The 20,789-nt window shown below is 40.4% G+C and overlaps 1 protein-coding gene across 1 annotated transcript in view; it reads right to left on the bottom strand.

Annotated features, from left to right (window-relative positions):
- Positions 1 to 20,789, bottom strand: part of CCDC148 (coiled-coil domain containing 148) — a 2,032,828-nt gene that overhangs the window by 1,685,980 nt on the left and 326,059 nt on the right. The window contains exon 3 of the mRNA XM_044073632.1: positions 9,099 to 9,220. Within this exon, the coding sequence (XP_043929567.1) occupies positions 9,099 to 9,220 (122 nt within the window). The remainder of the gene's footprint in view (positions 1 to 9,098; positions 9,221 to 20,789) is intronic.

Below are 20,789 nucleotides of genomic sequence, written 5' to 3'. Positions count from 1 at the left end.
GACTCACAGCCTGACATTTTGTTTGTAGATTTGCGGTTTTGATTGATGATATTACTACCCCATAGAGATCATTGGTCTGGCGTGTAAAAGAGATTGAGTTAATGCTACATTGCCTACACAGCCACTTGAGGAAATGCCTACTGGAACCCTGGTTCGTATGACCTCGTCTTTATTTATTTACTATTTGATAACCATGTATGTGGGTGGCCCAAACAGCCTTTTCAGCCAAAACTAAAAAACAGATTTTACAAATGGAGAATAGTGATATTCAGATAAACATTAGTTAACATGAAAGTCAATACAGAATTAAGGAGTATACACATACAAAGTAGTGGTGCATTACATCAAGACTAAATAACCTGTAGATCTGTCAAATGTATATACAGTGTTGAAATAACCCTAGCAAGAAGGCCTACCAGGCTGGTTAGAGGCAGATGGATAACTGTACAGTTAGCCATTGTCCTTACAGGATATGCATGTTACTTCATTGTGCAGATATAGAGAGAGAGAGCTGTAGAACATCCCAAATGGCACTACAAGTGTTTGCCATTTCTACTGTGCTTTATACTGTTGTTTTGAACTGTTCTGTCTTTAAGGGCAATATCCTGATAAATTATTGCTCCCCTGAGAGATACCCAGGTATACCAAGTCAGCAGATGTGGATGTCAATATGTCTGCTCTGAATGCTGTCACTAGCTGTTATATTGATGTGGCATTGTGTTTTGCTTGTAGGGTGGGACAACATGGGGTCATGGTCACCAAATCATGCTTCCACATCATCACACATGCATGCAAGAGTATATCTAAGGTCTCAGCCTGTGAGTACCATCTCAAGCTATTGTTTTAGTGCATGTACATATGATAGTGTAGCTAATTTTAAAGGTTGTGGGTACACCTCAGGATTCTGCTTCACTGCACATATATGTGGTAGCATATGTAATTTTCACAGCCTGTAGGCACCACTTTAGACTTCTGCTTGTTTGCACATACATGTAGTAGTGTAGTCACTTTCCCAGGTTGTAGGCACCATTTCAGGCTTCTGTTTTATTATATGTACATCTGGAAATGTAACTGTACCTTTGCACTGCTGTCTACATCTTACATATAGCTGTGTGTCGTAGCTGATATATCTCTTCCATGTTTCACCACAGGCAGTACAAGAAGACAATGCAAATGACTGCTGCAGAAGGAAGAGTAGACTGTCAGTACAGCAGGGTGTGGGGACTCCTTACCTGTAGTAGATCTCTTGTAACATCTGTGGGAGAGAATTAGTAATAGGGCCCTACCCTTTGAGTCTCCCTTCTACAGGTGATGATGATACCACTAAATTTCAGGAATGGCAGCTGACACCCACCACTGCTAGGCTGAAACTGCAGCTGAAGTGGGTGAACAGGGTAGGAAGGCCTTGCTGGGGGGGGGGGGTCTGGCTCCTCACAAGCAAGAAGCCTACCCCAATCACCTGCTCTGGCTTAGCCAGAGTTAATATTCATGCTGTTAGTGGCTGCTGAGTGGACATTGACATGCTGAGTAACTGCACATCAGTCCATCCTGCAATGGACAGCAAGTTCAATAGACCAGCTACCTACTGCTATCGGGCCACCAGAACAGGGTTTGTCCCATACCATTATCCACTAACAACCAGGACCTGCATCTACTGGATCCCAGTAATGTTTGTCTGGGCTGTTCAGCACCTGGCATGTTGCCCATGCCCCACATTATCCCCAGGCATTTGTCTGCTTTATTATCAGATGATCGCCAGGAAGGCTGATTGCCAAGGTGCTAGAGATTTGGTGATTTCATTAAAAGAAAGAAATTTTCATTGGTCTTAGTTGTTTTGTTTTATTGCCCTCCTTTAGTGCTTGGTGGTTTTGGATTTGTCTGTTTTATATTTTTCGGTTTGTGTGTTACCATGTCTCCCTCACTTATTGTGTGCCAGTTGTCACCTGTTAGTCTTTCATGTTTATCTGCCCTGCAGCCTACCCCCTTCCCCAACTTTTCGCCCTTTGCTTCTCCTTCAAACTTCCCATCATCCTTTCTCTATATACATGGGGAACCTATACCCACAATAGAACTGCACTATACCCCTTCACATGCACTTACCTTTACTTTCCTTTTCTGTCTACCTCTGCTTGCATGCACGCATTCTCTCGCTTGTTCTCTCTCTCTCTCTATATATATATATATATATATATATATATATACACACACACACACACACACACACACACACACACACACACACACACACACACACACACACACACTCTCTCTCTCTCTTTCCTACTTTTCTATATTCCCCTTTCTACCAGTTTAGTGGAGCCAGTGTCCAGTTTGCTGTGCACCAGATAAAGGGACTGCTATATGGTGCCTACAGACAAACTGCCATGGTAGGTTACCCATTCCTGTTGGGTGAAAGATGAAGGAGGGTACATTATAAAAGTAGGGTGTGTTTTTGCAAGGTAGTCCAAAACCAAAGCCTTACCATCCTATGTATCCCTTCTTTTGCACCTCTGAAAGAATAGTTGTGTAAAATCCCACCATAACCATAGATGTCTTTCTCTTCCATGTTGCAGTATTCTAACATGAGGGATCCTCCACCTGAGGCGACCCGAATGTCCAGCTCATATACCAAAGCTTAGCCTGGCTGCTGTATGGTGTATGGGACATCACATGCAGGGACCATAAACCATGGGCCATAAATGTGATGTCTGCATGCACAGACCTCAGAACTGAATGCCTCAGTCAGACAATAGTCTAAAGTAAACTGATAAGGATACCATCCAGAAAGGGAAAAAGTCCTAGAGGGATAAGAGGGTGGGATAGGAATACTGCAACATGGAAGGCAAGGACATCTATGGTTATGGTAAGATATTACACAACTATTCTATGTCCTTTTATTCTCATGTTGCAGTATTTTAACATGAGAGAAAGTACCAAAGCTCAACATGTGTTGTGGGAGGTAGAAGAGGATGCATTCTCTAAGAATTCATGGAGGATGGCTTTACCAAATCCTGCTCTAGCCCTAGAGATGCAGTCCAGTTTATAATGTTTAGTGAAAGTGTGGCCAGAAGACCATGTGGCTGCCTCTAGCCCTTTGAAGAATGCCCCTGAGGAGGCCATAGCTCTAATGGCGTAGGCTCTCACAGTGTAGGGCAACTGTTTTCCATGGAAGGAGTAGCAGAATGAAATTATGATGGAAATCCATGAAGAGATATTTTGTTTGGCTACAGCTTTCACCAGAGCCATGGGGTGAAAGGATACAAACAACTGGCTGGACTTGCTGATGTTCTTAGTCTTATCCAGACATAATCTAAGTTGTCTGTGAACATCAAGGGAATGGAGCCCTCTCTCATGGTCATTCTGTGGGAAAGGAAAGAAAGTGGGTAAATGAATAGATTGGTTAAGGGATAGTTCATTGACCACTTTAGGCATGAAGGTGGGGGTTGTGTGAAGAGAGACCATATCCTTATGAAAAATTAGGTAAGGCGGGTTAGCCATGAGTGCTTGTAACTCTGCAACCCTTCTGGCCGAAGTTAAAGGTACAAGAAGCACTGTATTCCAAATGCACATCTTTAAAGTGGCTGAAGCTGCTGGTTCAAATGGAGCATTACTGAGTTTTTCCAGAATAAAATTCAAATCCCAAGGAGGACGGATGGGTTTCTTCAGTGGCCTGATGTGAAGGACCCCTGTACGAAAGAACTTCACCTCTAATCTAGAGAGTAATGGCAGATTGAGAGGTAAGCAGGCAGAGACAGCTGACAAATGGACTTTCAGTGAGGAGTATGAAAGTTCAGATTAGGAGCTCACACAAATAAGACATGACTAGAGGTATATCTGCCTGAAAGGGGTCTAGTTGCCTGTGAAGATGCCAACTGGAGAACCTTTTCCATTTGGATAAATAGGATCTCCTGATAGTGGGTTTGCTGGCCTCCTGCAGGACAGATAGCATGTCCTCTGAGTAAAGGTGTCTAAATGGGATAAAACATTTATTACCCAAAGGGTTAGTCTGAGAGTTAGCAAGTGTGAGTGGATGAGAGATCTCTTCTGTTGTGTGATGAGGTCCACCTTGTGAGGCAACTTTTGGTGATTGCCCTTGGCTAGTGAGAAAAGGAGGGGGAACCAGTGCTGTCTTGGCCAAAAGGGAGTCACCAGCAAGATTTTCGGTTTATCCTGCTGAATCTTCAGCAGGACTTTCTGAATAACAGGGAAGGGTGGATGCATACAGAAACATCCCCTTCCAGGAAATTGTGAAGGCATTCACTCTCCAGGCTTGTGGGGAGGGGGACCTTGAGCAGAATAGCTGTAGTTGTCTGTTCTGAAGGGAGGCAAACAGATCTATCTGTGGTGTGCCTCACCAGTTGACTATGTCTAGGAAGACATCTCTGTGCAACATCCATTCATGATTCTGTGACAGTGATCTGCTAAGAACATCTGTCTGAACGTTGTTTTGAGATGGGATGTAAACTGCCTGTAGTGTTATATTGGAGAGGGTAGCCAACTCCCATGTTTGGCAAGACTTGGTCCCGCTTTGTTTGTTAATGTACCACAGGATGTGGTGTTTGTTGTCTGTAAAGATTTTGAGGGGACCTGGATGTATGAGGGGAAGGAACGCCTTCAAGGCTAGGAGAAGGGCAGTCATTTCCCCGATATTGATGTTTTTCCGAAGGGAGGGGTCCCATTGTCCCTGCACCTTGAGTCCATGCATAGTGGCCCCCAAGCCCAGATCTGATGCATCTGTGTACATCTGTTGAACTGCAGTGAGAGGCTGTAATGGAAGTCCTGGATTCAGATGAATTTGCTGAATCCACCTCCTGATTTCTTTCTTTAGAAAGGGAAGGAAAGGCACCTGAAACTCTAGTGGATGGGCATGCTAGATCACTCATTCTTCAGATTCCATTGACATTTCCTTGTGTAGCCTGGCAAGAGGCAACAAGAGGAGAGTGATTGTTAAAAGACCCAGGAGGTGAAGGAACTCCCTGGCTGAAATGCAGTTGACTAGGAGTAGGTTCTGAAAGAAGGTGGTCAGTGAAGCAAACTTTAACAGTGGGAGAAAGGCCTTTATCAAATCTGCTCTTATTCCGCAACCCAAGAAAATCTGGTCTTGGGAAGGGCTGAGGGAGGATTTGAGTAAGTTGACTGTGAAACCCAGGTTTTCGAGAAGGTAAATGGTGAATTGAAGGTGTCTTTGCAGGGTGCTTGGATCCTCTGCCTGGATGAGGAGACCATCTAAGTATGGGAAGATTTGAATGCCTTTTGTCCTGCAAAAGGCCACTACAGGGACTAGACATTTTGTAAGTACTCTTGGTGTTGTGGAAAAAACCAAAGGGCAAGGCAGTAAACTGATAGTGTGAAGATTGCACTGCAAAACACAGGAATTTGTGAAAGGCTGGGTAGATAGGAATGCAAAGATATGCCTCCTTCAGGTCTAAAGTGACCAGAAAGGAACTGGGTATCAAGAGTTGAAGAAGGGTTTGAAGGGACAGCATGTGGAAAGTGACTACATGCAGAAAGAGTTTTAAGAAGTGACAGGTCCAGGATGGGTCTCTCCATGGGCCATCTTTTTTGGGACTAGAAAGCGTCTGGAATAGAAGTCTTGACCGTCCTTGTCTCTGGGGCACCTTTTCTGTTGTGCCCTGTAGAACCATCTCTTGAATCACTTGAGGGATGAAATGAATTTGTTTTTTTTTTTTTTTTGGTGGGAGGAGGATACCTTTTGGTGAAGGTTTTTCCTGCCAAGAAGAGAGCAGCTGTCTGGATTGTTTGTCAGCTGAGACAGCAATAATAGCCGAGTCTGCCATGGGAGGCTTAATAAGGAATATGAAGTAATCAGGAACTTTATAGAACCTGTCTGGTCTTCTAGGAGCACGTGGCTGGCACTCTGGAGCTTTGGAAGCTGAGGCAAAAATGCCCAGATAGGCTGGGATCACTGGAAGAATGGCTGATGGGGAAGGAGATTCCATCTGCAGAAGCTCGTAATTCCTCTTCTGTACCTCTGTCATTTGTGTGGTATCCCATTTGAAGTATTCCCTCATTTGGGAAATAGCTTCCCCAAAGGTGATGTCCTCAAGTGGGGAATCACCTTCCAAGGAATCCTCTTAATCTTAGCCTTGCTACAGGATACGTCCCTGAACACTGGCATACAGCTACAGTGGTCCCACTCCACAAAGGTGGCACCTCTACAGACCCTGGAAACTACCGCCCCATAAGCTTGTCCAGCCTGGTCTGCAAAGCTATGGAAAGGATCATTATGGAACTCATAAACAAAGACATCGGGGAGCTACAGACAATTGACCCTACCCCAGTTCGGCTTTGTAAAAGGCAGATCCTGTCTTTTAAACCTGGTGGACTTTTTTGAAACCATCACTAAAGCCATCAATGAAGGCAAAGCAGTTCACACAGCCTACCTGGATCTGGCAAAAGCCTTTGACACAATACCCCACTCAGGCATCATCGACAAGCTCAGCAGCTTAAATGTAAACCCGTTTGTGGTTTCTGTCCTTTAGCCAGTTTGCAACCCATCTTGTGACAAAGTCAGAATAGCTGGAGCTATGTCAGACTCTAAGCCAGTCACAAGTGGAGTCCCACAGGGCTCTGTCTTGGGACCCCTCTTGTTTGGCATTTATTTCTCAGATGTGCAGGCAAACATAGGGGGGTTGTGGCTGACAAAGTTCGAAGACGACTGCAAACTAGGCGCCATAGTCAACACACCAGCTGACACATGCATCCTCCAGAAGGACCTCACAGAAACAGACTGGTGCCAGAGTCATGGCCTTAAACTAAATGCCAAAAAATGTATAGTCATCCCCTTTGGAAAAAACAAAGTACCGACAAATTACCACATAGGTGGTAATCCATTAAGTACAGAAAAAGTAATCAGAGACCTGGGGACCCAAGTTGACAGTGACCTCTCATTTGACACCCATGTCGCCAAAGTGGTTAGAAAGACCTTCTACCTTGCCCACCTTATCATGAAGGGATTCACATCCAGATCAAAGGATGTCATTGTACCCTTATATTCCTCCCTTATCAGGCCTATGATTGAGTACAATGCCCCATTTGGTATGTACCTCACCCAGCACCTGCAGCAGCTGGAGAGACCCCAAAAGTACCTTACCAAGAGGATCAAGGGTCTCCAGCATATGTCATATGCTGCCAGACTGAAAAAGCTCCAGCTCTATTCAGTAGCATACCGCCTGCTCAGAGGTGATTTGTGCCTTACGTACAAGGCCATGTCCAATTCAGAATGAATGGACATGCTCCACCTCAAAAAATCCAAATCCATTAGAGCCACGAGAGCTAAAGATCTAAACCTCAGCACAAATATGAATAGGACATGCTGGAGGGATAGATTCATAACCCAGAGGCTTCCCGCACTCTGGAACAGGATACCTGTCCATGTTAGGCAGAGCCCCTCACTGACTCTCTTCAAGAGAAATCTGGACGAATAGATGGGTGATCGTAGGTTTACCCCAGGGTCATCTCTGTGTCATTGCTAGATAGAGGCACAGTAAACTAAATTTAATTTAAATTGTACACTTTTGTATCATTACATGGGGTGGTGAAAGCCACATACACTTTGGCTAGGCTTATAAATGCCCTAGGGCAGATAGCCTAGTACTAAACTATGAAACTATGAAGAACAGTATCCCATGGGAGAAGCCAATTGTGAGGCATAAGAGAGGGACTCATCTGAAGAAGAAGAGTCCTTGTCATGAATCTATGGGTGTGGCAATGGGCCAGCAGAAGCAGGCCTGGGGCTCAAGTTTGGAATAGCAGCAGGAGTCTGCTAGGAAGTAGGCCTCGAGGTCATAAAGGCCTGTAGAAGAGATTGAGAAAATGTCTGCCAGTCAGACAAATCTTTTGATGGAGGAGACAGATGTTCAGACTTCTGTTTCCTTTTCAGAGAAGGAGTCGTATGTCCAGGTTGAGTGGGTGAAGGCCTAGAGTCAGCCTAGGACTGTAAATGCCTTCATCAGGGATGAGCGGTAATACTACCATTCGTGCGAAACTGACCCCCCCCCCGACACCAGAGCCAGACGTCGCTGATACCTCCGCGGATATGCAGGCTGGAGAAACTAGGGCGGTGTCTAGAGCAGTACCCATTGAAGTCACCAAGCCCAACAGACATACCTCAGCCCCTATATACTGGCAGCTGGAGGGACATTCGTACTTGGAGGCGCAGTTACTATTTCCAGCCTAGCTACTTTGGCCTTCTTTTTTGGTGGTTCTGCCAAGACAGCTGTCTGATTCCACACTTAAGGCAAGACGTTTAAGTCATTGGTTTTCAATGAAAAGCTTTAGGGCTGCAAGATGGATGTGCATTGTTTCTGGAATAAATGACTGGCAGATAGAGCATACTTTGTAGTCATGGGAAGGCCCTAAGCAGAGGTCACAGCAGTCTTTGTGCGGAATTTGTCATCCAGACTTATATTTTCCCTTCCTAGATCGCATGAATGGAATCAGCTAAGGGAAGAATATACAGCAACCTAAGTTAGCAGAGAAAAATTCCACAACGGGGTACTTATCTTTTCAGGAGTCACTTGCGCGGAGCAGAACGAATGAGCTGATGTTCGACTGGGAGCAGAGAAGTTCTGAGGTCTGTACGTGCAGACGTCATATTTATGGCCCCTGCATGTCACATCCCATGCACCATATAGCAGCCAGGCTAAGCTTTGTTATATGAGCCGGATGTTTGGATCGCCTCAGGCGGCGGATCCCTCATGTTAGAATACTGCAACATGAGAACAGAAGGACATCTGAAGTTGTAGCATTTCTAGCCCAGTCCTTAAGCTCGTCCTGAAGCACAGCTCACTGCCGACCTACACAACATATCCTTACTAGGTTATTCCTGTTTACATAACACAACAATGACATGCAAGGCTTGCACTGCCCTGCAGTGCATCTCTATGAATATTCTCATTTGGAAAAACAGATATTTACATGTACTTAAAAGATAAAAAATATATTTCTGTTTACACAAATCAATAAATGCTTAGTAACAAGTGTAATTTCACTATTCATGAAATACATACTAATGCAAGAAGGCTAGATGGTGTAAATATTGAACCTTTATTATGATGATGATGTTAATTTCTTACTTTAAATTCTATGCCTGCAGAGGCCACTTTCTTGGCTTCAGTAATTGCCTGAAGATGCTGATAATCCACTGGTTTATATTTCTGACTACCAAGTCCATTTTTCATTCGGATAACAAGGCTTTCTGTTAGAGTAAAAAGAAAAGCAAAGAAACAGATTACAAATGTATTATTATTACAGCACTTTATGTAACACACAGACCATTACTTCAGTCAAAGATTCAGGGAGATAATATCTTAAATAAATGAAAAGAAAGCCAGAAGTAGTGAATACTGAGAATAAAACGTTTCCACTATCCTAGGAAATTGCACTTTGCATCCAGTTTTAATTAAATGTTTTAAGAAAAAGACATTTTTACACATTTAATCAAAGGATGCAGTCCAAATCAAATAATTATAATATGTTCTGCCATGCATGCTGAACTTGTAAATAATGTACGGATATGCAGTGGTTTGAACAAAAACATATTTTTTAAGGAGGTAAAGGGCATGAAAGCCATGTTCTTACTATAATGACAGAACTGTAAGAAGGTCAATGTTCACAAACTTTTAAGAAAAATTCTGAAGACATTCTGAATATTCAACAGATAATTTCCCAAGCTGCTTGCTGCCTTCCACAGTCACACACCATTCATCTGTCATTCTGTAGTCTTTTATACATGCTGGGTTAAGAAAAGCCAGAAAAGAAGGCAGAGCTCCTGAAAAGGATGAAGGTAGGTATTTTACCAAATATATGCCTTTTTCTTACAGATATCTACTATGAAAAGCACACAGCTTTCGCATCTGAGAAAAAAAGAAGTCTGCCTTCAACAACCTTTAGCAGAGTCCCTAGATAATCCTCCTTGGTGGCTACCAGTAAGAAAGCATACCACTAACAACATAAGCCTAAAAAATATGTGGAAATACTGACCACCTTATAATATCTTGCAAATATGTTCAAGGAAAATGAAGCTGCAGCTACACAAATATTATCAGTGGTGAAATTATGGAAAAAGGCACTATAATTAGCTACTGCCCTGGTGGAATGAGCCCTAGGAGTTACAGGAAGAGGTTTTCTATTAGGCTAATAGCTAACCATGCAAACAGGGATAAAACTGAATATTTTTTTATTATCACCTTGACTTAGTAAAGGTAGCAAAAAGCAAGTTATCTTTATGAAAAGATTTATTTTGTCCACTTAAATTCTGTGTTGACTATGGACATCCATTTGACCATTTTTGTGCTGTGGTATACCTTGGATGAACCATCATAGGGAGGATCAAGAAAAGTAAGTTAGAACACTTTGCTCTTGAACAGGGAAATAGGTCAAACACTAAAGAATCCCAGAGGTGAAAAGTTATTTTTGTCATTAACTGGCTCAGTGACATGTGTAAGGGATCAGGACACAGCACTGGAGTCCTTTCACAAAGTACTGTTGTGTAAATGAACTTACCATAACAGTATATGTTCAAATGATCACTGTTGCTGTAGTCTTAGCTATACGGGTTATATTCTGCCAAGGATATAACAGCTCACCAGCTTCCAAAGCTTTAGGGTACCTTCCATGCATCCAAACTGTCAGGCACCTCGAGATGAGCTAACTAAACACAATTTTGGGCACCAAGTCCTTCAGACATTTCCCACCATGGGAGAGAGATGGAGGCTGAGCCTTGAAAGGACAATGCTAGGAAGAACAACAAATAACCACACCCTGGCATAAAACAGCACACCAGAAACAAGGGAATAGAGGTTGGAAGTGGCTACTTCAGCACTGATCATTCGAACATTTACGGTTATAGTAAGTTTACTTACATAGCTATACTATGTTCATCATACTGATCACTGCTGTAGTAGCCTTAGCTATATATGTAGATTACTGTACCAAGGTACATTTGAGCTATGAAAGGACAAGAGTCCAGAAGCCTTTGGTGAATGGTCCATTCAAAGCCTGATCTAAATCTAGAGAAGGAATCAAGCTTATAGTGCTTTGTAAAAGTATGTGCAGAGGACCAAGTTGCAGCTTCTAGAATACGTCTAAAATAAAACCCTTTCCAAAAAGGAAAGATGAAGCCAAGGCCCATGTAGAGTGGACTGTGACTCTGCCTGGAAAAAAATTTGCTGTGATAAGTATATAAAAATAAATAAAAGGGTAATAGCCTTAGACAACCACTTGGAAATAGTCTGTATTGACACAGATTGTCCCTTCTTACCTTCTCAAGAAAACCACAACAGATCCAAAGATCTGAAAGATTTAGTTTTGTCAAGATAGTACCCGAGTTGTCTGTGGACATCCAAGGTATGCAGTATCCTTTCTCTCTCATTTTTAAGATCATTAAAGAAAATGGGGAAATTGATAGTTTGGCTTAAAGTGAACTTGGATACCACTTTAGGCATAAAAGATTAGTTCTCAAAGAAATCCTGTCTCTGCAGAAAATGAGATAGGGTTGACTGATCATAACAGCTTGCAATTTAGACACTCTTCTTGCAAAGGTCAGAAAAATCTGTAAAACTGTTTCCCATGTTAAAGACCTCAAGTCAGCCAAATTAGCCTGCTCAAATGGAGCAAGTGTTAGCTTCCCCAACACAAAATTAAGATCCCAAGAAGGGGCCATTGTTTTTCTAGGACCCATCTTAAGTAAAATTCCTTTTGACAAGAGAATGCCTTGAAGGATGAGGATCCATAGGCATACATGCTCAAATGGCCAATACATGAATGAATGAACAATAAAGGTTGTAAGGAAAGTCACCAATATGACCACGGCAAGAAAAAAGGTTTATTCAGACCCCAGCACAGCACAGCACAGTAAAACACCACAAATTAACGCTCCACTTAATACAACCTCAGCACTGAAATAAATAGGACATGCTGGAGGGACAGATTCATAACCCAGAGGCTCCCTTCACTCTGGAATAAAATCCCAGTCCAGGTTAGGCAGAGTCCCTCATTGACTCTCTTCAAGAGTAATCTTGATGAGTGGATGGGAGATCGTAGGTTTACCCCGGGTATGACTTCTGTGTCACTGTTAGACAGAGGCACAGTATACTAACCTCAAAAAAAGGGCATAGCAAAATTAATTTAAAATGGGTGGCGAAAGCCAAACACATTCTGGCTAGGCTTATAAATGCCCTAGGGCAGATAGCCTAGTATGAACCTATGAACCTATACGTTTTCGTCAAAGATAAGACTTCATCAGATATCAAAAATTAAATTCAGCAGGTTTAAATAGGACAAACAATTTACCACAGCCAATAAAAACACATATTAAAATTAGCAATTAAATAATTTAACCATTAAACTACCTTACTAATACTGCACCCTAGCTACTATAAAAAACATCATAAATACATAATTAACAAATCCACTGTATAAAACATTATCTAAAACACTTTAATGCATGTACAAAACATACCATATTGAATAACAAATACCATTAGTTAATATATATATATATATATATATATTTAAAAATGGACATTTTATAAAGACATTTAATACATAACCACTAAACCCATAAAAACTCCATCTAGTGGCCAAAATAAATATTGCAGTACATATAAAAACTATGTGCGTGTTAGTATTACAATTTTGCTGCCCTAAGCTTCAACAAATGAGCAAAAGAAATGCTTTCATTTAAGCCTGGAGGTCTGGCCTCATCAAGTGTGACCTGCCAATATAATTCCCGGTACTCCAATCGAGTTTCCCAAGCACCCCCCCTGGCATCCATCCGCACAACTTCTAGGACAAAAAACAAATATTTTGCCTGCCTGATATTTTTTAGGTATTTGCATGTGGCTCAACTGAGAATACAAACTATTTTTGGAATCACCAAAGTTCACAAGGATCAGAATGATCCCCCTCTTCGACCTATTGTTTCTTCTGAAGGATCAAAAACATCCCCCTTAGCCAAATGTTTGGACACAAGACTTAAAAAAAAAAAATGGGGTACTGAGTCAGCGATTCTAAAAGATTCATGGGATTTTCTTCAAGGGATTTATTTGGGTCAGCCCTTTAAAAGAATTACCTTTGTAACTGTGGATATTAAGGATTTATTTACTGTTATTTCACAGGAAACAGGATTAGATTGGTTGGAACTAGTCCTGGTGGATAAGGGCAATATAACTACTGACCAGTTACAAGTTATTCTTTATCTTATGGAGCTTGTTTTAAAGAATAATTTTATTTATTTCGGAGGGGAATACTTCCACCAAGTGAAAGGTGTTGTTATGGAGGCTAACTGTGCCCCCACTTATGCTAATATTATACTTGCATGGTGGGAGAAGAATTTTATATTCAACTCCAGATTTTCTGAATGCTGGACATATTATAAGAGGTTCCTTGATGACATAGTTATCTTTTGGAAAGATTCAGAAAATATGCCCCAAGATTTTTTGAATTACTTGAAAACCATGACTTGTTTCTTACATTTCACAAGTTTACACAAAATAAGGCAATTTTTTTGGGATGTCAGCATAATTAAAACCAATGGGGGCTTAAAATCTAAGGTTTTCCGAAAGGAAACCTTTTCAAATTCTCATTTACATTTTAAGAGTGCTCACCCTTATTCACAAAAGAGGAACATCTTTAAGGGCCAGTAGATAAGAACTAGTAGATTAACATATCTGGATAAAGATTTTGAGCATGAGGTTAAATACCTTGAGGGGTTATTTAAAGAACCCCGACGAATTATTAAGGGACACTATGACATATGTTATGAACTTTCGTGCTTCAAGGTATAGACCCTTGTTAGGTAGGGGTGAACCAGTGGTGGTGGCTCAAGTAGACAAAGAGGGTAGTAGTGAATTTTGTAGAGCATTTACAGTGGAGTTTAATTCAGACTCCAAGGTTGTGGGCGAAGTGAAAAAGAAAGAGTGGAATAGATTCTCTTCACTCACTGACTTGAAGTGTTTTAGTAATAAACCTATTAAGATCATTTTTAGAAAAGGAAAAAATCTGAAGGAATTGTTTGAAAGTGGATGTGGAATTAGTTTTAGGAATGAGAATAAAAGGGTTGGCACCTTCAAATGTGGGGCCTGTTCCCAGTGTGCTTATATATCCAACAAGGATAAGACAGAGATTAGGTGTAGAAACAGAATTCTTTCTAGTGTATTTTATAGTAATTGTAATACTAGTGGTATTGTTTATCTTGCTGTCTGTGAATTTTGCAATGCTTTCTATGTGGGAAAAACAGAAAGACCTTTAAAGAAGTGCATCTACTAGCATGTTTATGATATTAGTAAAAAGAATTATAGGAACGCCCTTTATAAGCATTCTCAAATATGTGGGCAGTCAAAATATTTGTTTTTTGTCCTAGAAGTTGTGCGGATGGATGCCGGGGGGGGGGGCCACTTGGGAAACTAGATTGGAGTACTGGGAATTATACTGGCAGGTCACACTTGATGCGGCCAGACCTCCAGGCTTAAATGAAAGTATTTCTATTGCTCGTTTGTTGAAGCTTAGGGCAGCAAAATTGTAATACCAACACACACATTGTTTTTATATGTACTGCAATATTTATTTTGGCCACTAGATGGGTTTAGTGGTTATGCATTAAATGTCCATTTTTAAATATATATATACATACACACACACACATATATATATTATTTTTATTTATATTATTAACTAATGGTATTTGTTATTCAATATATGTTTTGTACATACATTAAAGTGTTTTAGATAATGTTTTATACAGTGGATTTGTTAATTATGTATTTATTATGAATGATTTTTATAGTAACTAAGGTGCAATATTAGTAAGGTAGTTTAATGGTTAAATTGTTTAATTGCCAAGTTTAATATGTGTTTTTATTGGCTGCAATAAACTGAGTGTCCTATTTAAACCTGCTGAATTTCATTTTTGTTATCTGATGAAGTCTTATTTTTGACGAAAACATATATTAAAGTGGAGCGTTAATTTGTGGTGTTTTACTGTGCTGTGCTGGGGTCTGAATAAACCTTTTTTCATGCCGTGGTTGTCCTGGTGACTTTCCTTACAACCTTTATTGTTCATTTACTGGTTGGTTTAAGGTTGTGGTTCGCTTCCTATTTTGATTCAATACATGAATGAACCTTGATGGAAGAGAGAGAAAGGCCAAAGGCAAGTAATTCTCACAAATACTGTAAAACTAGAGAACAACTAGCCTTGAATGGGTGCCGGTTATGTTGTTGTTGGTATTGACCAGAAAACCTTTTCCATTTGCTAATATGTGATTTTCTAGTAGAAGGCTTTCTTACCTCCATTAGTACCTGTTGCACATCCTCAGTAAACAGGTGCCTAAAGGAAAATAAGACTATCATACAGGCAATCAACTGAAGCTCATTGGGGCTGGGGTGTATCAAACACCCTTGATCTTATGTGAGCAGTTCCATTCTATGAGAAAGTTTGTAGTAATTGCCCCTGGCCATTTTCAAAAGAAGGGAGAGCCACTGTTGCCTAGACTAGAAAGGGAATCACTACAAACATATTGGGGGATTCTTTCTCAATCTTCAGAAGTACCCTGGATATCAGTGGAAATGGTGGAAAAGCATACAGCAACATTCCTGTCAAAGAAAAAGAAACCATATCCTCTTCTCAACAAGTATACATAGAAAATTTGAAGATGATAGTTAATAACTTCACGCCACCAGTTGTCATCCCCCACATGTACTGAAGGCTTTACCTTATGGGAAGTTATTAGGGATATCTAAGTTGTGTAGTGATAAAGATTTATTGTTACAGGACATGAAACAAACAATAAATATGTTTTTGAGAAGAGGGTATGATTTAAGTACTATACAGGAAGCCCAAAATAAGATAATAAATGGATTGAGGGTAGGAAAGAGAAAGGAAAAAAGAAGTATGGGACATCGGAGATATGAGAATAACAGTCAAAATAATCAATATACAATGGACCCAGTATATTATGCATCGGTCTACAATGTTAGAAGTAAGGCAATGGTAGATTTCATCAAATATTACTGGGAGTATTTAGTACAAGATACATTTTTGGCTACTATTTTACCGAAAAAAACTTTTTTTTTCATACACTAGATGTAAAAATTTAAGAGATAAGGTGGTCCGTTGTACTTTCAGTATGCCAAGAATGGACATTAGAAGACCCTTGTCAGTTAAGGGAACTTTTAAATGTGGCAAATGTAGTATATGTGCACATATTAACACATTTCATAATATTAATAATGTTAAATTTGAATATGGGAAAATATTTTCTTGTGAAAGAAAAGGAGTGATATATGCTTTAAGTTGTCCATGTCATTTGTATTATACAGGGGACAGCAAAAGAAAGTTTCCTGTCAGATTTATGGAACACATGAGAGATATAAAAAAACAAAGGGAAGATAAAATAATATCCTCACATTTTAAAATGTATCACAATAGTGATGTTAATTTGGTGCATGGCACTGTTTTGGAACAAATTGAATGTATAGACGGTAATGAAAATATATTAAAACAAAAATTAACAAATAAGGAAAATATATATATTTTAAAATATAAAACTGTAGTTCTTAAAGGTTTGAACAACAAGTTAAACTGGAAATGTTTGCTTTAAATTAGGAACGGTTTTAATTGATTGTTTAATTAATTAATTGACTGTAATTTAAAATTTGGTATACGAGTGTTTTTTTGTGACCGTTTTATTCCTTGAAGGTTGTAACACCAAGGCACTAGAATAAAGTAAACTTGTTTTACTACGTGTCTATTCCTAGCTATTTAAACAACAGAACTACATTTCCATTTGGATCCCGGTTGTTGACTGTTTGCTAATGTAGTCCATCACCAGTATGAACAGCAGTGGGTTCAGGGCTGAACCCTGGTGTACACCCACTACCACTGGGAACCCCTCTGTGAGACTGAACACTGTTCGTACTTGAGTCATTGGGTCCTTGTACTTAGCCTGCACTAATTCTACCAATGTTTCTGGGACTTCAAACCACCACAGGACTGGCCAAATCAGCTTTCTTGGGACCTTGTCATATGCTTTCTTCAAGTTTAGGAATGTCCAGTTGGACTCTTTCCTCATCTTTAGCTTCTCCTCAACTATTTGGCTAACTGCAAACATCAGGTAAGTTGTGCTGCATCATGATCTGAATCCAAACTGCTCATCTCCCATCTAACTTTCTACTACTCTGCATATCCATTTATTATTCACATTCTCCAGAACTTTCATGCAATGTGACAGCAGTTTGATGCCTCTGTACTGCCCACAGTTGTGGAAGTCCACTTTGTTCTTGTACAATGGCATGAGTATGCTTATTCTCCAGTCATCAAGGATACACCTTTCTCTCCACATGTCTATGAGTATCCTCAGGAGCCATTGGTTGGGAGGGTGGCTTAATGGCTAAGGTGTTTGCCTTACAAACCCAAGGTGCAGGGTTTGAGTCTCACAAGGGATAATTGGCTAGGCTTAAAATGGCTCGCAAGGGCAGTTAGCTTAGTAATAAACTATGAACTATTTCTCCCCATCTCACCAAGTATCTTTATCATCTCTGCAGTGACCTCATCTGAGGCTGCTGCTTTCATTGACTTCATTTTCTTTACTTTTTCTAGGGTGGGCTCCTCCTCTTCTCTCATCGTAGGCTGTATCTGGGTCAGTACAGTTTCTGTGGGGTTTTCTTCATTCAGAAGCTGCTGTAAGTATTCCTTCCATCTGCCTTTGATGTCCTGTAGACTGGTGATATGTTGCTGGCATCCCTTATGAAGGGTGTCTGACTATGTTCTTTATCTTTCTGTCTTTGCCTTGCAACCTGCTATAGTTTCTTTGTGTCGCCTACTGAGTCACTTTCCAGAAAATGGTAGCATGCCTCAGATGTTTTATTGTTTGCTGTAGCAACTCCTTTCTTAGCAGTATTTGCAGAGGCGCTAGAATTTATTAAACTTGCTGGTTAATCCTGGACTGTTGTATTTATCGTATCCTTTCTTAGCTTCTTTGGTGGCTAACCAATATTCCTTCCTAGCCTGGTCCATCTTTTCTAGCTCCTATTTTTTCCAGCACTCCGTCTTTCCTTTGATGACTTTCTGGACTTCTGCATTCTGCCACCAGCTTTCCCAATGAGCATATGTGTTCTGTAGTCCTCATGCATGCTGTTTTGAGGCATTGCCATTCAACTAAACCTATTTCCTTCTGTTCTTGGGCTGCTAGAGCCCTGAATAATTCCTTGAACTGCTGTACTTTCTCTCCAGTTAACTACCAGGTCTTTGTTGACCTTAGAGCCTTCTCTGACCATTGCTTGCAGCTGATTGTGGCAACCAGTGGTTTATGCTGTGGGCTGACGATTTCACTGAAGATGACTTTGCAATCACAGATTCTACCCCGTGCCTTTCCTTATTAGGAGGAAGTCTACCTGAATTGCATGGTGGCCACTCAAACTACTAAATGGATACAAGGCCAAAATAACATCCTACATGGACAGAATGCCCTGTCACTATACTTGGTATCCTACAGACTGCTAACAGCTGGCCTGTACCTGGCAATACAAGACATCCAAAGACCCACTACTGATGGATTAACTGCACATCAGCACGTCAAGTGGCATCAGAAATACTCTAAGGATCTAAACCTCTTCTGCAACATCAACAGAATGTTTTGGAGGGACAGGTATATCCTGAAGAGGATAGAGCTGCTGTGGGAACAGACTCCCCTTCCACACAAAACAAAGTTAATTTCTGTCCATATTCAAGCACAGCTTATATCTATGCATGGGAAATGGAAAATTTATTTCAGGACTGCCCCTGTACTACTTTATCTCATGCATGGGTCCCCTCAAATTATCTATGGTATGACCGCAATTATTTTCATTGGGGTGATATATAATTATCGACCATGGGATGGGCAAAGCCAATCTAAAATCAAATGACATAGGTTAATTTGAGAACAAAAAGGGAAATTGGCTAAGCTTAAGATGGCCCTCAAGGGCAGCTAGCCTTGTGCTTACCTATGAACCTAAAGATCAGCATATAATGAAGAAGAGATCAGATCTGGTGGATGGGGGGATTACTTCCCAGCAAGGAGGAATATCCTCTGGTGCCATCTATAATCTTCAGAACCCATTTGTCTGAATCTGTTACTAAAGAGAAAACTGGATATTCAGACTTTCTGAAAAGGAAAAGAAACTGCCACTGGAGGTAAGTCCCTTAAAAAGTCAAACTGACTAGTTGGACTGTTCTTGATTTTCAAGGTTCCTGAATTATTTTTGAAACACCCTTGCATTATGCCAAAATGGGATTAGGGTTAGAGAATCTCTTAGAAAAATAGAAGAAGGGCAGAAAATCTTAGAGATTCCCTGATTTAACTAACCCTTTCATCACATTGTTGATCACCCCTGCAGCAAAGGAATAAAAAATATGAATATCTATACAAAAGTGAAAATAAAATCTCATTATTGACGCCCTTCTGGGAGGTTCTGAGAATGCAGCCAGGCAAACCTTCTCAAAACATTACCAGAGGCCAAAGCCCGTCAAAAATTATCAACTGAGCCATACACACACTGAAAAGAGAGAGCAGTGAGTAGTACAAATGAAGAAACTAAATCATTTAAACAGGTTTCCTCACAGAATTAAACTGCAGACCAAACATTCCTCATAATTTCACAGTCAGAATAAACATACATGTGAGCCTGACAATTCAAAACTCAGAAAATGAAAGTTGCAGAAGTATACACTTTTTTCCCCATATCTATCAATAATCTCCCCATCTTTATCAGAAAGAGTAGGATAGGAATTAACTGTTTAGCAGCAGGATCAACACAAACTATAGCTGCTGGGTCAGGCTTGGGAAGAATATATAAAAGTTTAAAAAGACTGAGGAACTTTATACATTCTACCTTCCTTTTCAGGGGCAGCAGACTGACTATCATGAAAAATACAGGCAGGCGTACACACATTCTCCAAAGCTGATATAAATGGAGGAAATGGTTTAGGTTCAGGAAATTCCTTCTGTAACTGCTCATAAAATTTTCTGAGGGACTGAGAATCTCAGTGTCTTCCCACTAACAACACTGGCACATTCTGGAAATAGTCCCAAAGAGACAGGAACCCCAAGGGGAGAATCAGAAACTAAGGTATCCTCAGAGTTTGAATCAGAAAACAAAGAAAACCTGTATCTGCCCATCCATCTTCCAGTGCAGATTCAGAATCTTTAATCTCTTCAAGAAAGAAGGTATCCGTTCTTTTACCAGAAACTACATTATATAAGAAGGATAAATAAGCCTGAATTAAACCAAATGTGAAAGTGTGTAAGGAAACAACTAAGAAATAAGTCCAAAATCCAAACACACCAGTTGTAAATGTCGTGAATCCACAAAAAAACAAGTCAAGGGTTGTCTCACGGCAAATTTATTAAAAACAAGGATTAAGTGCTTTCATCATCACACGCTGACTTCATCAGAATACCAAAAGCCTGTGATCAGCCCCTATATATAAATCTAAAAACTGGCACCAAAAGTTTCAGCCAATACAAAGTATCAAATTGTTTAAAGGTACCTAGTACCAGTTAAAACATTTACTAATGTAATTCATTGAAAAATGAATATATGAATAATTAAACAACTAAATATACATTTCAACAACGAGATACCAGAACAGGCTTAATGGGGATACTGTCATTTAATCCAGGGGGGGGGGGGTTGTGGCATCCAATAACAGCTGCCACTTTACCTCTTTCTACCCCAGCACACTTTTGATGTTCCCTCTCCTCAGATTGTCAAAAACCTGTTCCAAA

Source organism: Protopterus annectens, chromosome 6.part0, assembly GCF_019279795.1.
Source record: "Protopterus annectens isolate FY-2018-M chromosome 6.part0, PAN1.0, whole genome shotgun sequence".
Lineage (NCBI taxonomy): Eukaryota > Metazoa > Chordata > Ceratodontiformes > Protopteridae > Protopterus > Protopterus annectens.
Note: the sequence above shows the minus strand (reverse complement) of the source record. Positions and strands in the feature narration are given on the sequence as shown.